The 20225-nt window shown below is 36.1% G+C and overlaps 1 protein-coding gene across 1 annotated transcript in view; it reads left to right on the top strand.

The window, feature by feature from the left end:
* Positions 1-20225, top strand: part of LCK (LCK proto-oncogene, Src family tyrosine kinase) — a 1055366-nt gene that overhangs the window by 657287 nt on the left and 377854 nt on the right. The window contains exon 8 of the mRNA XM_044082478.1: positions 8760-8912. Within this exon, the coding sequence (XP_043938413.1) occupies positions 8760-8912 (153 nt within the window). The remainder of the gene's footprint in view (positions 1-8759; positions 8913-20225) is intronic.

Here is a 20225-nt window from a genome sequence, read left to right as displayed (position 1 = left end):
TGTGTGATAAATGTCATGAGAATGTGTATTGTTTTGTTCAAGGCAATTTTACTGAATACCGTTTCAGCTAGAATGTTTTACCAAAAACACTTTCACTGATAGTGGATAATTCCCTTTTCTCCACTGTTATGTGACCTTGGATTAGGTATATTTAATTTCTGGGTTGTTAGAGGAGTCCTCCCCACACGAAGGCTTTGAGGATGTTCCTCTTTGCAAAAAAAAAAAAAAATACTTGTTCTGAGGTTTGCTGAAAGTTGTTTTGGTGAAATATTTTCACTGAAATGGCATTTAGCAGAAAGGTATCAATCCATCGAGATGAATTCCAGTTCATCTCTTTATGATTAGATAAACTGTTACACGTTTCCCTTTTAGTGCATTACTATAACAGAACCATAATCCTCACTATCTGCCTTAAGATGTGCAATGATTTGTTTGCCCTGTAGTGTTTCAGAAAAGATTGTCCTTCAGGCTTCAAAGTGTTTGCCATCTCTGGCAGATGAAACTCTCTGAGAGAAAGAATAGAATCAAAATGTGAATAAATATTGTTATATTGTTAACTGAATAGTATGATTGTTTTATTTTTCTTATTTTACAATTTGATAACCAGATGGGGTGACCTGGTCCAGAGACCCTTTTCAGTCAATACCTTTGTACAAAGGTACAAACAAATATCAGAGAAATGCAACTGAAATAGCAATACAACAAGTAGCTTACAAATTTTTACAGGACTCAACACAGTATTTTAAATATTTGCAGAGGACACTTACAGTATGAATTATATATACAAATAGAAGAGAATTTATACATTCATTGAAAAGCAATACATTTGTTGAGGAAAAGTTGAAAGGTACAGTAATTCAGTGAATGAATGAGAATGTTGTTTTAACCAGCGTCACAAAAACACAAACACTTGGCATCTTGGAACAGGGATTCCTTAAGTGTTATCTTCAAGGACTCTGGGATTTTATTGTTTCTAACATCAACTGGTATGTTGTTTCAGGGGGCTGGCCCTAATCTAGAGAAGGTTTTTTCTCCAATGGCTAGTCTAGGGCATAGTTTATTTCGAGTGAGCCTGTAATCTAGGCTGCCTCCAGGGAGTAGTTTTGTTCTCTGAGTCGTATGGTTTTTCTTTTCAAAGTTGGGCAGCAGTCATATATCTTAACTTTTTAGAGAAACAACTTGACAACGCTAAAAATAATGGGGGAGCAAAGGCCCAACAACAGGGACAGATTTTAAATATGAAACAGAAAGTCGGTAGAATAACAGCATTTTTGTTAGCATGCAATTTCTGAAGGATATGAATTCTGAAACTGAAATGTATAATGTCATTATTTAGTAACTTCAATCCTCAGTGATTTGCCAGAAAAAAAAAAAAAATATATATATATATATATATATATATATATATATATATATATATATGAGGAACAGACCAAAAATATGAGCAAAAATCTGGACATTCTATGAAAATCTGGTCAATTGAGAGGTATGGAGTAGTGTATATGAATTATTTTAAATAAAAGGGTGACTACTGGAAATGTGATAGGGAACAGGTGCAATCCATGTTCTGCTAACAATACAGATTTGCGTATCTTTACCTTAGGAGTTTGGAGCATTTTTAGCAATCAGCACAGTTTTGGCTATGGCCTTCCATATGAAAGAAGAGAGGAGGTCAGAGATCCGATAACATGATTTTAGTTGTGAGAGTACCTGGGAGCTAATTTTACCTGTATGAGTTGTAAAATTGAAGAAGGGGTCAAGAACTAAACACAGATTCCAAACGTTTAGTAACATTTCAAATTAAATTTCCTTTCAAGTCCGTAAGATGAAGCTGAGGTAAAAGGGAATTTTTATTTTTGGGTGGGAGGGGGGGGGGGTTGCAAAAAGCATTACATTTGTTTTTATGCAGTTTATTATAAGCCTATTTGACTGAAGCCAGTCGTATAAGGCTGAACATGTGTGCTGTATATGCATTTGAAGCAATAGGTGTATTTTATAGCTGTCAAATAAAGAATTTCATCTCAATGCCTTATGATATTAAGATTAGTGAGGTCAAGTGTAATGTTGTTGATAAACAGGGAGAAAACTAGAGGTCTCATTACTGAGCATTGTGGGACTCTGGCATTTAGTTTACCTGTATCTGTGAAAGTTTGGTTTCTATAAATTTGAAAGGTTCTAGCTTGTCACCAAAGTTTGTTTTTTAAGTTTATACAGAAGCAGATCATGGTTAACAGTTTTGAATGCTATTGTCTTATCTACAGATATTCTATCTGTAATAAGACTATTGCATGAAACAATACAATTTAAAGTTGTTATAATATATGCTTCTGTTTCATAATCCAATTACACATTACTACAGACTTGTTACATGTGAGAAAAGAACCTTTGACTGGTTTATCAAAATTAAAAAAAAGAAAGACAGAATGAAAAACTTTAGGGAAACACATATCTCAAATGGAGATATGTTTATTAGAATCCACAAATTATAATTTATGAATGATGCAGTTTTGCTTAAAACAAGTCAGCTTTGTACAGTATGTAGAATGCTGCTGTGTGGGAAATGGCCACACCAAGACAGGTGGTGGTTTAAAGTATCCCCTAGCTCAAATGATCTCGAGGAAACAACACTAAAACAGGTGTTTGCAAATGGCTGTATAACATGAAAATGAAGATGTGCAATCCGTTGAGTGCATAGTGGACTTTTTTTATTTAACTCATTCACTGAGTAAGCCCACTAAACACAAGTGTTTCTTTTTGAGGGTGGCAAAGGAGCACTGTCTGGATGAATACTTGTTCAGAGTCTCATAGTGGGCAAAAGAAAACTGAATAAATCAAACCCTTTACTATAGGAAGAAGCTTCAGGAGTATTGTCTGTTTGAAGGCTTGCTCTGAATAACATAGTGGGTAAAAGGAGGCTGAAGGAATCAGGCCCGTGGCTACAGGAAGGAGCCCCAGGAGCATTGTCTGTTTGAAGGCTTGCTCTGAATAACATAGTGGACAAATGGAGGCTGAAGGAATCAGAATCTTGACTACAGGAAGCCACTGATTAACATCTCACAGACTTAATCCTCTGTGCTAAATGCCATGCAAATGAGCACCCCTAAAACACGGTCCAACTCAGAGACTGTCGAAAAATAGCCACACAGCAAGCTGTGAATCCTTAGAAGAGCAAAAAGCATGTGGGAAGTTGAAGAGCAGACAAAAATAGAGATGCAGTAATTGTAGACAAGCACTTACTGTCTGCAAACACTGCTTCCAGTGTCATAGTAGCACGACTTGGTGATCAAGATAACAAATGAAAACAGCACCTGCAGAATATCACCTACTGCCCACTAAATGACAAGCAGATGCAGATCATTCCTGAGTGGACAAGTGATATTGTATGGCCACTGAGTGATAGGTGTTGCCAATAAAATGGAGTAGGAGAAATGCACGGGCATCCTGCACTGGGGTACAATAAATAATGTGTGGCAGTTACTATACTAGCTGTAGAGACCTTACAGAGGCAAACACAAGAAGTGTTGGGCAGACCACATGTGTCAGCCTTCAGAATACTCAGCAAAATTTGCTACTTCCACACGTGGATGAGTACATCTGTTTCCCCAGTATATCAGTGGAAAAAGAAACCACCAGGTGTGGTTATAATGACATTTTCCACTTCCACAAAGCACTAGAAGTTATGGATTGCCCACATGTGGCAATAAAGGCTCCTCTTGACATCCATGGATTGCATTGGGTCACTACAAAAGGCTATCATATTAAATGCTATCAGGCACTGTACACTAAACAGGGGTTGTTAACTAATGTGTTTGCATAACACCCTGACAGTGCCCATGATTCACACATTGGCATATAAGTTGTCTGTATCACCACTTCCTGTGTAATGAAATTCAACGGGGCCACCTAGTTGATAAGTGCAGGCATTGTGCTAATCATATATCCAGAGCCAAAGACAGTGTGCCAAAAATGTCCCCCCCCCCCCGTACATTCCCATTGTGCTTTATCTGATGTCACATAACCACTGGAGCCCGGGTTGATGATACCCATACATAACCCTTAGACATACATCTTAACTGTCCAGAGTTTTGACCAGCTTTTTTGCCGTGTATTTTGGGGGCAGGGCTGTTCTTTATAAAATGTGTAGTTTTCTGACAAATTTCTGAGATTGAAGTCACTAAATAATGAATGACAGTTTCAGTCTTCATACCCTGCAAAAAATGACTGTGAAATGCAAAACCTGTTATTCTATCATCTTTCTAAATTTATAAGAGAAATATTTAGAAGTTGTTCCTGATTTTGGGTTTTGTCTCTCCATTATTTTTGGCTTTGTCCAGAACTCTTGTGCCGCATGACAGAAATGCATTATGATACCTCAATGTACAAACCAGAAACATCACAGAGTGTGTCATCATCCTACTGAAGGCCTTGTCCTGCCTGGATACATTTGGGGTGCAACACAATATGATTGCTAGATAGCATGCAGACCACTCTTTAGTCCTAAGAACATCCGTATCTGCTTCAGTTGCCCCGATCACACCCAACACACCAGCCTTAGTCAATGATAACTGTGAAGCCAAGTGACAGGGGTTGGCATGCAGAGTACATGGCAGCCAAGTTGAAGCAAAGGCATGTACTTCAGCCCTATGGGCTCATGATGAACCATCAGTAAGCTGGCAATATATGTTTGAGTGGCATCTTGCATCAGATGTCTCCACTTATACTACACAGGAAGGAGGGCAGAGTGGGGAACAGTCATCATTTGCATTTGTGTCAAAGGACACAATAACTCATAGCCAGTATGACCACCTTGTTGAGTGGTCATGTTACTAGACAAGAGATGGGGGTCTTATGGCCAGGAGCATTCTTTATCATATACAATGCACTTTGGTAACAGCAATGGTGTGACAGTATGGGACTGTGGCTGGGAAGGGGTTTCATTAGGTGACCATGATCTGCAGCCACTGCATTAGCTTGCCATGGTAGGAAAATATACTGTTAGCTTGGCAGGGATGTTTACTACTTTGAGAATGAGAGCTGTATGGAGTTTGTTCTTGATGTGTCCTGGCACTGCAGTGTAGCATCCGTCTTTCCTTATGACACAAGATGATGGCATGAAGATACTCCTAGCTTTGGAGGAATACACTATGAACCTTACAATGGTCTCCCAGTCCAACTATTCATATATGTACCCACCCACAAATCAGGAATAATTAACAGTGCTAGATAGACACTGACACTAGCTATCTTTTGCACTGAGGTGGATATGGCAACAGTCTGTGCCACCAAAGCTACACTAAAACCTAGCATAGCATTGTTCCTGGACTCCATTGCCTCAACAAGGCATTAACAGTCCTTGGAGCCTGAAGCCATGGACTAAATCAGGCTGTGTTGACATGGCTATCAGCAGACTGTGCTTGGATGATAGCCATGCACTTCTGCTGATGAATCCTTCTCATATCAAGGATTCGCTATGGCATGCAATATCATGGGGAAAACCTACTAAGCTGCCCTATAGAGTGTTTACAAGATGGGATGCAGGTAAATCCATCTTTTGTGCAGATTAAACAAATAGCAGAACTTTACAGCAATGTCAGCAGAGATGGCTTGACCAACGTGGGATGCAGTGTGCTCCAGTGCTATAGTATGTTTACAACACAGGATGCAGTGTGCTCCTGCCTATAGTGTTTTTACAATGTGGGATGTGGTGTGCTGCAATGCCATAGTGTATTATCAATGAGAGATGCAGTGTACTCCTCTGCTATAGTGTGTTTACAACATGGGGTGCAGTGTGCTCCTGTACTATAGTGTGTTTACAACATGGGATGCAGTGTGCTCCTGTGCTATAGTGTGTTTACAACATGGGATGCAGTGCTTCTGTACTATAGCGTGTTTACAACATGGGATGCAGTGCGCTTCTGTGCTATAGTGTGTTTACAACATTGGATGCAGTGTTCTCCAGTGCTATAGTGTGTTTACAACATGGGATGCAGTGTGCTTCTGTGCTACAGTGTGTTTATAACATGGGATACAGTGTGCTTCTGTGCTACAGTGTGTTTACAACATGGGATGCAGTGTGCTCCTGTTCTACAGTGTGCTTACAACATGGGATGCAGTGTGCTCCTGTGCTATAGTGTGTTTACAACATGGGATGCAGTGTGTTCCTGTGTATAGCATGTTTACAACATGGGATGCAGTGTGCTCCTGTGGTATAGCATGTTTACAACATGGGATGCAGTGTGCTCCTGTGCTATAGCATGTTTACATGGAATGCAGTGTGCTCCTGTGCTATAGCATGTTTACAACATGGGATGCAGTGTGCTCCTGTGCTACAGTGTGTTTACAACATGGGATGCAGTGTGCTCCTGTGCTATAGTGTGTTTACAACATGGGATGCAGTGTGCTCCTGTGTATAGCATGTTTACAACATGGGATGCAGTGTGCTCCTGTGCTATAGCATGTTTACAACATGGGATGCAGTGTGCTCCTGTGCTATAGCATGTTTACAACATGGGACGCAGTGTACTCCTGTGCTATAGCATGTTTACAACATGGGATGCAGTGTGCTCCTGTGCTATAGTGTGTTTACAACATGGGATGCAGTGTGCTTCTCTGCTGCTGCTGCTACCACATGCACACTCAGTCATAGTGGAGCCACTCCAGATGGGGATGATATATATACAGGTTTACCTTTACCTTGAACAGAGTGTACAGAACTACCTAAGGAAGAGAGGCATAGCAACTGTCTTTGTCTGCCATCTGACTGTGACTTGATCTGTACCTCATCAGCAATGTCAGACCCTGCATCTGGCATGTTGCTCTGACTTAGCAACTCCAGGTATCACTGTAATATTTATATATTCTGCAAATATAATATATAAAAAAGGAGTGAAACTAAATATCCCTACTACCTGAGAGATTTGGTGGTATCCACAGAAACAATGGCATAGAATATATCAATACAGAATAAACACATTATTCCAGTGCTATTCTGTGTGCCTGCACACCTACCATCTCTATGAGAAACATGCTCATTTGTATATGTGGCCTGTCTACACCCTGTATGTGTATACATGTCAGTTGGTCACCACCAGAACCTGTGTTCAGTCTTTCAGGTAACATACCTGTACCTTCATAATGTCCATGCAGGGAGAGTAGCAAACCTATTGTCTGTTAGGCATGGAGTGGATGGTGGCCTAACTCCAGTAAGCAAGATCTCTGCACTGTTGCTTTATGCCGTATTGATTGCCCACCTGATTGTGTAAGTGACATGCCATTGACGTTTCTGTGTTGTGCAGTTCTTCCTACCCCAACCATTGATGATTTGGATCAGTGTCTCCAAGACATGGCCCCTTAGCAGCTGGTGGGACACCCTTTCCTCAAAAAGAAGTGTTCAGTCTTCCTGATTGCCTGTAGCACGATCTCATTCTTAGATCAGCTCTAGTTGTTTGACCTCTGCTGGCTACCCCGTATCAAAGACATGATGACTCCTATGTGAACAAGAAATATAGTAGGTTGCCAATTACAAACAGTGGGACACCATGGGTATGCTAAAAATCACAACTTTGGATAAGGGACAGAAACAGAATAGGTGCCACTGATATTCTATATTAAGGATAATGAGCTATTCCAGTGACACCCCCAGACTAGTGTTAGGGAAAGACATCTACATACATGCAGCAGGGGTGCTGCTACACAAAGGCCTACGGGGTTATACAGTAGAAGGGTGTGAGTTACAGACATTATGATTACAGGTCCACCTGTGTGGGTTCATATAGGGGTATTAGGCTAATGGACTATAATGCTGAGCTTACATATAGAGTAGTCCACTACAGGTGTCCCCACAAAAAGCACCGACAGCATGTCTGTTTAGTATATAGGTTCACAGGTTCATAGGAGGTTACTAGGCTGGCCATGTTAATCCCAACTATCCCCCTTGTTCTTTTTTGGGTAGTTAAGAATGAATTTATTAACAGAGCAGGTCTCTGAATGACACTGGCTACTCCTGTCCTTGAGGGCCATGTGGGAATAGATTAGCCCTGTTTGTGTGTTGCCTTCAAACAGCTACATATTACTCTCTGTACCTATACTTTATTCCACAGCAAGGCCTTACATGTACAGCACACCTGAGTAACAAATCTCTGTATAGCTTGCTACGTACGCCCACAGTTTGCTGTCATTTGGATGTTCACTTAATCTACATGTTCACTGCTATGTGTACAGGCCTTACTCTGACATACAGTGAATCTTTGTGAGTCCCAGCTTCAAGGGATGCCTGAAAACGGAAAAGGTTACTTGAGTGCATATAAAATTGCAGACTGTTTTAAAGTGGAATTGGTTAGATGACAAATGAGGAAGAGCAGACAGAGAGGTCAGTTGTAATGTATTAACTATGTAACCAGATATTTCAGTCTCTTTGGCTAGCTTATGTACATGTATTTTCAAGAGATTATATGCTGTGCATCATTGAAACCTCAGGAATGTGTGGGTCACTTGTGCTTTAAGTATTGTGCAAAACAGTGAGGATAAAGTAGTGCCAGGATTTATGTCTTTTAGATAAAATGCCATATTTTAAGGAGGTAGGTATGTGCCCAGGAAACATTTGGGGATATAGTTGTTTACCAGATTTTTAACTTCATCACAGTGCCGTTCACCTTTCAATGCATCTAAGAGTGAATCATTAATGCACTAGTTATGTACGTCTGGGGACTGTACACTTCTGTCTTATAACTTCGATGCCTTTTCACTCTTTTTTTTTACAGAGACAGCAGATGGACTCTGCACACGGTTGGTGAAACCCTGCCAGACAGGAAAGCCACAGAAGCCGTGGTGGCAAGATGAGTGGGAAGTTCCTCGTGAAGCCCTAAAGCTTGTGGAGAGACTCGGAGCTGGACAGTTCGGAGAAGTCTGGATGGGTAAGAAGCATTGCTGCATAATATTTTTCTTATACATGCTGTTATTGAAAAGAAAACCTGATTTTTCTGCATATGAAACAAGTGATTTCTTGACAAAGCAAGATTTTTTTTGTGATTTGGAATGGGCAAGGGAACACGTAATAGTAAACAAAAATGGTAAATCCATCTTCTATGCAAATTAAACAAATAGCAGAACTTTACAGCAATGTCAGTAGAGACGGCCTAATTTGTTTCTATACTGGGTTATCATATTTTATGCTCCTCAAAATATATAGCAAAAGTTTTGAGATATCACCAGTTTTCTGCAAAAGAATGAATAAGCTTATGTTTGTCATTAGCAGAGAAACAGAGCTGAAGAAATGTGTCGGAAAATGGGGGAGAGGATTTTTTTCTGCCTCACAGACAGGGACCCAAATGGGAAGGATATTGACTTATACAAAGGAGATTGAACATTTGCATTTATTTAAAAGATGGATAAAAATGCAGCAAATGCCTCTTATCTTTTAGCAGCAGATACTTTAACTAGTTTAGACAGAATTCTGAGGGAAGGATAATGAATAATGCAAACCCCTCTCACAGGTAAAAAAAAATCATATAAAAGCTGATCAAGAATGATTTGGGTTACTCACTGAGGTACTACTTATTGAGAATAAGCCTATTTGGTTCATAGGTAATTACTAAGCTAGCTGCCTTCATGGGATATGTTAAGTCTGCCAATTTCCTTTTCAAAGGTGAGAATCAAACTGTGTATCTTGTGTCTCTTAGGTAAACACCTTAACCATTATGCTAGCCTCCAACCACTTTGTATCTTCAGGCTTAACACGATACATCTCAGCAAGCTGCAAATTTGATGAGTTGAGGGGGCGGAGCCTAGATAGCCAACTGAGAGCAGTGAATTTTGAGAGCTTCATAAACTAGTATAATAATGAAATAATGAAAATTGGAACTTACGTATTATTGCAACCACATTCCGAACAGGAGAAGCGGCTCATTTCTAAGCCCTTCTCCTTCCGGAATGTGTCATATATAGGTCGCCAAGTCTTTGAAAACAAGTTGACATGTAAATGTAAGGAATTACTTGTTTTCTTCACAAAAATGAAGCAGACAGTGGTTGTCATACATATAAAGTGGCCGTGCTTTTGCATTTACTTATTCCTATTTACAGAATGCATCCCAAAACAAAACACGTTGTTCTGTTCAATTTCTAAGTGAACTACTGTCACCTTTAGAAATCATCCTTTTATTTTAACTGCACCTGTACACCTGAATCTCCTGGAGCCAAGCCACCCCAATGTGAGAAATTGCTTGCTTTTTTTCAGACAACTAAAGTACGGTCCGCCTGCCAGACATTCCATGTGTCTGGGAATTTGCATGTAATCACTGCTGCACAGACAATGCATGCCAAAACAAAACACATTGTTCTGATGACCTGTTTGGATGTGCAGGTATTTGTGTTCCAGAAATTCATGTTCCGTTATCTTACAACATTGAATGAGTTTTATAAAATAGTGTTAGTTCTGCCCCTCGCCTTTTCTGCTGTATGTACGACTGGGCACAAGCATGACCCTTCTGGCTGTTGCTACCCATGGAAATGCCCCCTGGACATCCGTTGAAGAAACTTTTCAACAAAATACCTTTTCACCACTGTCCTTTTAACATTTATTTTGAAATGTTTTGTAAACTACATTTTAATGTATTTGCCCCAGAAAAAGTACTGTTCAGGATGAAAATGGACTGTGAACACGTACTTAAAATGTGGTTGTGATAATACGTAAGTACCAGAAAATGTTATTATTTTCAAGTTTAAAACATCAGAAATCTATAGATAAACTACATAAATATCAATTTTGGTGGAGATGTACAAACATTTTCCTGTCAGGTAACGTGGAGATATATTGAGTCACTGAATATGAACAACTCAAGGAATTCTCATCCAGATGCTGCTTTGAAAAAAGAACTGCAATTGATGACATCTACCTTACAGGAACTATCTTTGAAGATGGATGGCTTTAAAAATTACTTGGAAAAATAACCTCAAATTAAATTCTCGAAAACAGACTGATACTCTTAAGGAACTATTACAGCAACACCATACAAAAATAACAAATATAGAGACTTCTCTAAATGACATTGAAGGGAGACTCAAAGAGGAAGAATTCCAAAAAGAATTTCTGCTTAAACAGAATACATGGCTGCTTAACAAAATAGATGACTTTGAAAACAGGGAAAGGAGAAAAACATAAGGATCTTTGGACTGCCTGAAAACAGTTTAGGATAAGACTTCTTAACAACCTGGATTCCTGAATTTTTAGTCTTGAAAGAGGGGCTTTTATTTTGAATTGAAAGGGTGCATAGAGCACTGAGGAAACCTGCTTCTAACTCAAGAAATACGCCACCTAGATCCATAGTTATAAAGTTTTTCATTTCTGGACAAGGAACTAATATTACAATCTGCTTGGAGAAAATCACCTTTAAAATACAATCAAAGCCTGTTAAGGTTTGACAATGATTATTCTTCCAGAATACTAGAACAAAGGAAAAAAGTCTGGCAAATAATAAAACTGTTGAACCAAAACAACATTAAAGCACAGCTGACCTTTCCAGCCAATATAAAAATAACTTTTGCAAATGAGATAAGAACCTTTAATGACTTAGAAGAAGCTACTATATTCATCACAAACAACAACATAGTGTGCATCCCAGAAGAAATGGAATGGATGGCCCCTACTCTTAAAAGAATAAAAGAAACAAATCATTGGACTGATGCTAGAAAGAAGAAACAAAAAAATGATTCCAAGATAGCTGTCCCCAAAAAAAAAAAAACTCTTACAACTACATCTTTCAAAGTAACTGATATGGTACATTACTTGTCATCTGGTTTTATTTAAAAAAGGAGGGTTTCTTAAACAACTGAGAAACAGTAATGATGTATTCAGAATGTGCAGAGTCCAGTAATTCTTCACAAAGGTAGGTCAAGATGGGTTACTATTTACATTATATATAAGCCAAACAAAGCAACATATAATACAAACATAGAAGTTTCTGTTCCCCTACTTGAACTCAATGAATACTTATCTTGCTCATTTTTAATTGTTTTTACTTATAATAATTTAAGTAATTAATTAAATAATTCAACAAGGTACCATTCATTAGAGTTCAGACTCAAATGTAACAAAGTAACATCATATACAATAGCAGTAACAGTAGAATGTTTCAGAAAAAAATGCTGTAATGCCTTCTTCAGTTAAAGTTGTTGTTGTTGTTGTGTCTTTCGGCTTTTCCCGGTATGGGGTCGCCACAGCGGAACTCCGGTCCGCTAATGATTGGCAGTTGATTTTTACGTACCAAGTTGCCAGCCGTGACGCACAACCTTCAACGAAGGTACACTCATTTACGCATGTCTCCACGCAGAAGATGCTCTAGCTGAGAGTCGAACCGGACAGCGTATTACTGTGAGGCGACAATGCTACCACAGCACCACCACCGTGGATCTCTTCTTCAGTTAAAGTATGATTTAGAAATGTCATGCATATCCTGGTTGAATAATAGTAGCAAGCTCTTAGTACAAATAGGTTCATAGGTTCATAGATTAGTACTAGGCTAACTACCCTTGTGGGCCATTTCAAGCCTAGCCAATTACCCCATTTGAGAATCAAACCCTGCACCTTGTGTTTGTAAGGTAAACACCTTAACCATTATGCCATCTTCCCACCCCCAATGTCATCATTATTCTGTCTAAATATAGTTAATATCAATTATGGCAGGTATCGCAGCTACGAGTACTGTTTGATCAATCCTGATATGGTGTGCGTGGATGCAGCCGTGTCTGGCAGCTAGTACAAATGCCATTATTATTCTGTCTAAACATAGTTAATATCAGTTATGGCAGGTATCATAGCTTTGAGTGCTGTTTGATCAATCCTGATATGGTGTGCGTGGATGCAGTTGTGTCTGGTAGCTAGTACAAATGTTATTATTATTCTGACTAAACATAGTTAATATCAGTTATGGCAGGTATCATAGCTTCGAGTGCTGTTTGATTAAGCCTGACATGGTGTTTGTGGATGTAGCTGTATTTGGCAGCTGTTGTATGCTGCTGTTTTCATCTCCGGGAAGCTCTGGGTTGCGGCTTGTGATTGAGGTTTACTGATGCTTGTGTATTAGGAAGAGACAATTGGTGTTTTAGCATGGATCTAGGGGAAGGGGGTGGATAAAAATGTGATTTGGAATATTTTGGCAGAGAATAGTTTGTTTATACATCTGCTGAGTGAGAGGTGGGAAGGCTGTAAGAATGTATTATCTCTTGTTGTAGTGGCTTGTTGGGAGTTTTTTTTTTTTGATCTGTTTGCTCTCCATTCTTTTCCTGGCTGTTGCCTCACTAAAAGGGATGGCATTTAGGCTTGCAATTGCAGTGAAATGAAGCTTTGCTTCAGGTGCATCGCGAGCATCTGGTATGCAGTACAAAGACACACTAACAGAAACAGATGCTCCCAGGTTGCTATGGTAATGGAGACAGAGTGATGATAATGCTTAATGGCTCTGAGGATCCTCCAAGATGATTCTCGGCAATGTTTTTGGTTTAAAAAATGTGTGTGTATATATATATATATATATATATATATATATATATATATAGGGTCCCCTACAAAATACTGAACGCTCAGAATCCCAACACCCAAATTACCAAGACCAGAAGCCCGATACCCCACATTACCGAAAGACCACACTGTGGTGTGTGTGTGTGTGAGGGACTGTAATGTGTGGATGTGATTTTGCCTTGTGTGTGTGTTTGTGCGATCTCAGAGTTAGAATATTAAAGTGGAGGGAGTGTGGGGGGTGCAGGGAAGCTTGCCCCCCTGTTTAACTATAGTGTAGGATTATTTGATTGGGTTTGGGGGGACATTTTGTGTATGTGCGTTGATCATTCGCAATTTTGAATTTCGCGCTTGTGGTCTGTCGGTCTTCTAATCTTTTGGGTATTTAGTCTTGGGATTATGGGCGTTGGTCTTGTGGGTTTCAGTCTTTCGTAGGGGACTCATATAGATGTATATATATATATATATATATATATATATATATATATATATATATATATATATATAATAAAAGGGCTTTTTTAAACCACAAGTACACATATTGATAGTCTCCCAACACTTCGTTTACCTCATTAAGTTGATTCTTGATAAAAAAAAAAAATAAGTGCAATTTTATATTTAAAATGTGTTTTGGTCCAAACACATCAAGGTCTTACATAAGTGTGGAAGTCTGAGTTATTGTGAAAGACTAAGAGTATTTGGTCTTGTGCAATACCCTTTGCAGTGGTCTGGGAGGTGAGCTTGCTTGGACATGTTGGGCATATGGGGATAGCTGATTCTAGGAGTGTTTGGGTTGCCAGGAAGTGCTAGAGAGTCATCAGATTTCCTTCATGGAAATATCTGATGGAATGGGAGGGGTGTTGAGTGGTTCACTGGCAGAGTGGTCACTGCATGGAACAGGCTGGTAAAATGGAACAGGACAAGTATTGGTTTGGATATTTTAAGAACAGCCTGGAAACACACCACATGAACTAGTGAATGGTATTCTGGCAAAACTGGATAGGTATTGTTGCCCATGCTTGAAGTACTGATGTGTGTGTATGTAAGGATGGAAATATAACAAATAAGAAACTAGAAGGTTCTCATAATTTAAAGTCTATGGACTGTATAAACATGCTTGGAAGGAGCTAATAATAAGAATAAGCATTACAGCTTGTGGTCTCTCAAATAACTAAGCAACAGCCAAAACATAAATAAATAAAAACACACAATAGTTATGTAATGTATATTTTTAGTAAATCTAGACATACAATATATAACTGTCATATAAGAGGAAGCAATCTGTTGAATTTAGATATTAAAGACATGATTTAATAACACGGGCTTGTGTATAATAACACTACTATCTTAATTTGTCATAAATGACATACACTACATTGAACATTAAAGGGAAGCATGATGATTTTCTTATATAAGTAAATATGCATAACAAGTCATGTAATTCCTTTAACTTAAATTGTAGTTTTTGTAACCCATCTTGACCATATATAATACTTAAGTGGTTACCAAGGTAACTAATGTTTATACATGACATCAAACTGACAAAGTTGTTCAAGGGAAACAATAGGAGCCTGAGCTAGGAATATCACAGAATGTAACAATCATATTCTGAACAAATAGTATTAAATTGACAATAGACACTCAGTTTAATAACATGGGCTTGTGTACAATTACACTACTCTTTTAACTTGTCATAAATAACATACACTACATTGAACATCAAGGGGAAGCATGATAACTAAATGTGCATAACAAGTCATATAATTGCTTTAACTTGAATTGTGGTTTTGTAACCCATCTTGACCATACATAATACTTAAGCTGTTACCAAGGTCACTAATGTTTTATACATGACATCAAATTGACAAAGTTGTTCAAGGGAAACAATAGAAGTCTGAATTAGGAATGTCACAGAATGTAACAATCGCATTCTGAACAAATAGTATTAAATTGACCAAAATCACTCAGTTTTAACCTTTACTGATTATACAAAATAGAATGTTGCAATTTAAATCTAAAAACGTTCGGTATATGCCATAAAATGGCAATTTTATGTATATAGAAAGGGAACTTGTAATCAGTAATCACAATAAGTGAATTTGTTGTATTTAACCTATAATTTCACTCATTTTATAATAAGAAATGACAGATATGAAAATCCTTATGTGTATGAAATGGGGGGAGAGGGATGCACTGATAATTAAAATGCACTAACTTTCATCAATGTTCACATAAAACAAATTTGATGCTTTAAGTAAGTTAGCAACAAACAAAGTGATTACTTAAATGCTGGCAAACAGTGAAATATAACTTTTGATATATCCAGTAAAATGCATTGTATTATAAACATTAGGTATAAATATTATTACCATCTATTTATATTAAGTAATAAGTTTTGAAAGACTTCATCAATAAGGGTGAATATGTTACATAATGGTGTGCTATAATCTTTTACTGAGGTTTTATATATGATACATCCTACTTTACTATGATTGAATTGCTTGTCATATATCTTTCATGTAAATATTAATTGCTTATAGAATAAGTAGACATTTATATTGTATTATAATTCTGTCTAATCCACAATAGTATTATATCTGTTCAAAATAATATAAATATTGCTTATTCCTATTACAAATATTCTCCATATGATAATTCAATTTATGGAGCTCAGATGTTCTGGATTGTCAAGGTATGACTGATAATCTGATGGACTTAGGTTTTCCATCAGATTAGGAATGATTTTCATTCATGGCTAGTGCAGATCTTAGTTTTGTTAACATTTCTTAATTTAAATTTATTTCATAAAAAAACATTTTTAGTATGCCTGACCAAAACATTACTTTATTGGCAAACATTCAAAGTATAAAACTGATAATTTCCTTTAAAAGCTCAAACATGTAATTTATAGTTATCAGAGGAAAGTGTTTAATAGTCACAATAAAACCAAAAATACATAGTCTAAATAACCTAAAATGGACTTAACTTTATTATCTTTAAATACCAATGGCTTAAACAATCCTAGCAAGAGACAAATCTACTGAAATATTTAAAACTGAACAAAGCACAAATTGTCTTCCTTCAAGAAACTCATTTCAAAACAAATTACAAATGGAATCCTAAGGAATATATGATATTGGTGCAATCCATTTATAAGATAAAGACAAAAGGGGTAACAATTTTATGGAAAACAAATGTGATTAACCCAGAAATCATTTATAAGTATGAAGATAAAGAAGGCCTTATGGCATTAGTAATAGTTAAATATAATAACAGAATATGGATCCTAACCAATCTATACTGGTTCCCAGGCATTGGAACAAGAACTGTTAAAAAAACACTTGGATTTCATTTCCAATAATTTATAAAGGCAACTTAATATTAGGAGGAGATTTTAACTGTATATTTGATATTTCTGAAACTGCAAATAAAAGACCGCTGCGTACATCTGCTGTATCAAAAGCTTTAAACAAGTGGGTAGAATCATTTCATCTTGTAGATACTTTCAAATTTAAAGAAGATAAATCTTTGTTGTTTTCCCATCAAGATCACAGATTTGATACCCAAACTAGAAAAGATAAAATATTTGCTGCCCATGACTTACACTCTAAAATCATTAATTTCTTAATCACTCCATGCTCCTTTTCAGGCCACAATTCATTGATACTAAAACTTCAGAATGGGTACAAACCGTTAATCTTTAACTCCAGAATTCCAGCATATATAACTAAAACTAAAGAGTTCAAACCCTAGTTATTATCTGAATTACAGTTCTTCTTAGATATTAATTACACCACAGAGATAAATAAAATAATGGTATAGGACTCATTAAAAGCTAACATATATGGTAAAACCCTAACTTGGTATATAAAAAAAATCAGAGAATGGGATTCTGAAGTATTACTTCTACAATCCAAACTTTTGTCAGTAAAAGCTGAAAAAAATCAAAAGCATTTGCAGATGAAAAATAGAAGTATTAAACAATAAATACAATGAATTCTAACACATAAAACTAGTTTAGCTTTAGAAAAACTAAAAATTAATGCCTTGGCCACTTCTCCCAAATATCTACATAATTTATCCACAAGAATCAAAATACAATCAAATGTTAATAACATTAAACGTATCTTCCATGAAAAGAAAGGGAAAAATGTCTCGGATATAGGTGACATTCTTGATGCCTATAGAAATCACTATATGGAACATTTCCAAAAAGAAAATGTACATATTGATCAATTAAATCTAGATGAAAAATGTTCTAACGTAGAAAAATATCATAAAAAATAAAACTAGATCTGCAAGCACCCATATTCTACAAAGAAATTACAGATACAATAAAAGAAGGTAAAAATAATAAAGCTCCAGTTATAGATGGAATATTTATGGAAATATATAGACTGTTTCCTTCAAAGATACTATCCCTCTTCCATAAAACTCTATTAGAAATTCAGTCACAAGCTTTAATACCACCCTCTTGGAGATATGCCTTAATCATACCAATCCTAAAGGAAAACAAAATCCCAAACCTCTGTACCTCATATTGACCTATATCATTATTAAATAATGACTATAAGATATTTATAACAATATTAATTAACAGAATGAAAATACCACTATCCAAAACAATAAATAATGATTAAACTGGATTTATATATCATAGACATGCACATGACAATAAGGGATAATCTCTCTTATTGTTTATGTTAATAAAGAAATACTCATAATTGGCTTATAGAGAAAGACTTTGATTCCCTAAATTAGGACTATTTATTCAAAATCCTAATGCTATCTGAATTTTCTGCATCCTTTGTTTATCTCCTAAAGAATATATATACAAATAATTTAGTGTATGTCAAGTTAGGTCATTTTACCTCTGAATCTATACATATAACAAAGGCACTAAACAAGGATGTACCATGTCACCAATTCAATTTGCTCTGGTTATTGAAATATTGGCAGATTCAATTCATAGCAATATAAAAATCAAAGGAATAGATATTTTTGAATAATACAATTCTAAAGTAATGTTATTTGCTAATGACATATTACTAACATTATCTAATACAAAAGAGACATTAGAAAAATTAGATATATTAATTGACAAATTTCACATGACTTCAGGACTCCATTTCAATAAATCAAAATCAAAATTTTTATTTTTAAATAAAAAAATAACTGCAGACTAAGGGGGAATCAGATCACAGGGAAACAAGAATCTACCTTAAAATATCTAAGAAATGAGTTATGCAAGGATAATAATGAATTAGTCTCAACAAACTACAATAATATCATCAATACAATTAAAATCTCTGTGAAAAAATGGAACAAAATAATATTAACATTTGAAGAGAGACTACAGTTAATAAAAATGGTTTTGCTACCCAATATTCTATATATTGCCTTGGCAATACAACTGTCACCAGAAAAGAATATACTTAAAGAAATAAATTCATGCCTAATAAAATGTTGATGGTTTCCAAAAAGAAACAGAATAGCTTTAACACATCATATCAGACCATGGAAACAGGGAGGATTAAACTTTCCGGATATAGAAACATATATAAAAACATCAATATCTAAAACAATCTCAGATTGGATAAGTCCACATTACTCTGCATACTAACTGTAATATCAATAAATGAATTTGATTTACAAAAAATTCAAATAACAGATAAAAACAATTTGCCATGGCACATATTATGCATTAGTATGCACTATAACATAACTAAACCCACTAAAACTTGTATGATTAATTATTACATTGATTCATTTAGGAAAATTATTAATGCAAATATAGATTTAAAAATCTGGTTTGATCTTTTAACACCATTTATCGTCACAAAAAACTTTCCACATAAAATATATAGAGAAATTATTAATTCTTGGGAACAGAAAGGATTTGTTTGTTGGCTCCAATGTATCAAAGAACTAAAAGTTTTAGATATGCAAGTAATAAAAACAACATACAGAATTCCACAACAGGACTGGCTAACTTTACAGAGTATTCTGTCATATTCGCAAGATTTAAGTAGAATAATTAACAATTCTTTATTTAAAGAAATACCTAAATTTACGAAATACATATATAATGACTTTGACATAGGAAACAGTATTTCAAAATTTTACAAAATATTGATAAACTATAAAACAACACCCAAAACCTCATACTGGAAATATATAACAAAAGGACACTCAGTAGAGTTAACTGAAGATATTAAAACACATATCTTATTATCGATAAAATATACATCCTTTACATAATACTGGAAAGCTTTAATTGGAAATGCTTGCACAGAGCATTCTTAACCCCAGATAGAATCAGTAAAATTAGTTCTTCCATAACAGGAATATGTTGGAGATGTGAGCAAGTACACAATGCAGACTGGAACCACATCTTCTTTGATTCTGTTAAAATTAAGCCATTTTGGAATGGTATTAATAACTTTCTACAAGCTTTATTTAATAAATCATTTTATTTAACTAAAGCTCTTGTATTATTAAATGTGAACGAAGGTCCTCATTTGAATAGGTCAAACATGTATCTAGTATGGACTATACTTGCAATTTCAAGGAAGTGTATAACAAGAAGATGGAATACAAACACAATACCAACTTTGGAAGACTTCTACAGCCTACCGAAGACCACAGCATAGTTATTTAAGATGTTATGCATAAATACTATGGAATTTATTCAAATGTATTTGAAAAATAAAAAAAA

Source organism: Protopterus annectens, chromosome 1.part1 (assembly GCF_019279795.1).
Source record: "Protopterus annectens isolate FY-2018-M chromosome 1.part1, PAN1.0, whole genome shotgun sequence".
Lineage (NCBI taxonomy): Eukaryota > Metazoa > Chordata > Ceratodontiformes > Protopteridae > Protopterus > Protopterus annectens.
Note: the sequence above shows the minus strand (reverse complement) of the source record. Positions and strands in the feature narration are given on the sequence as shown.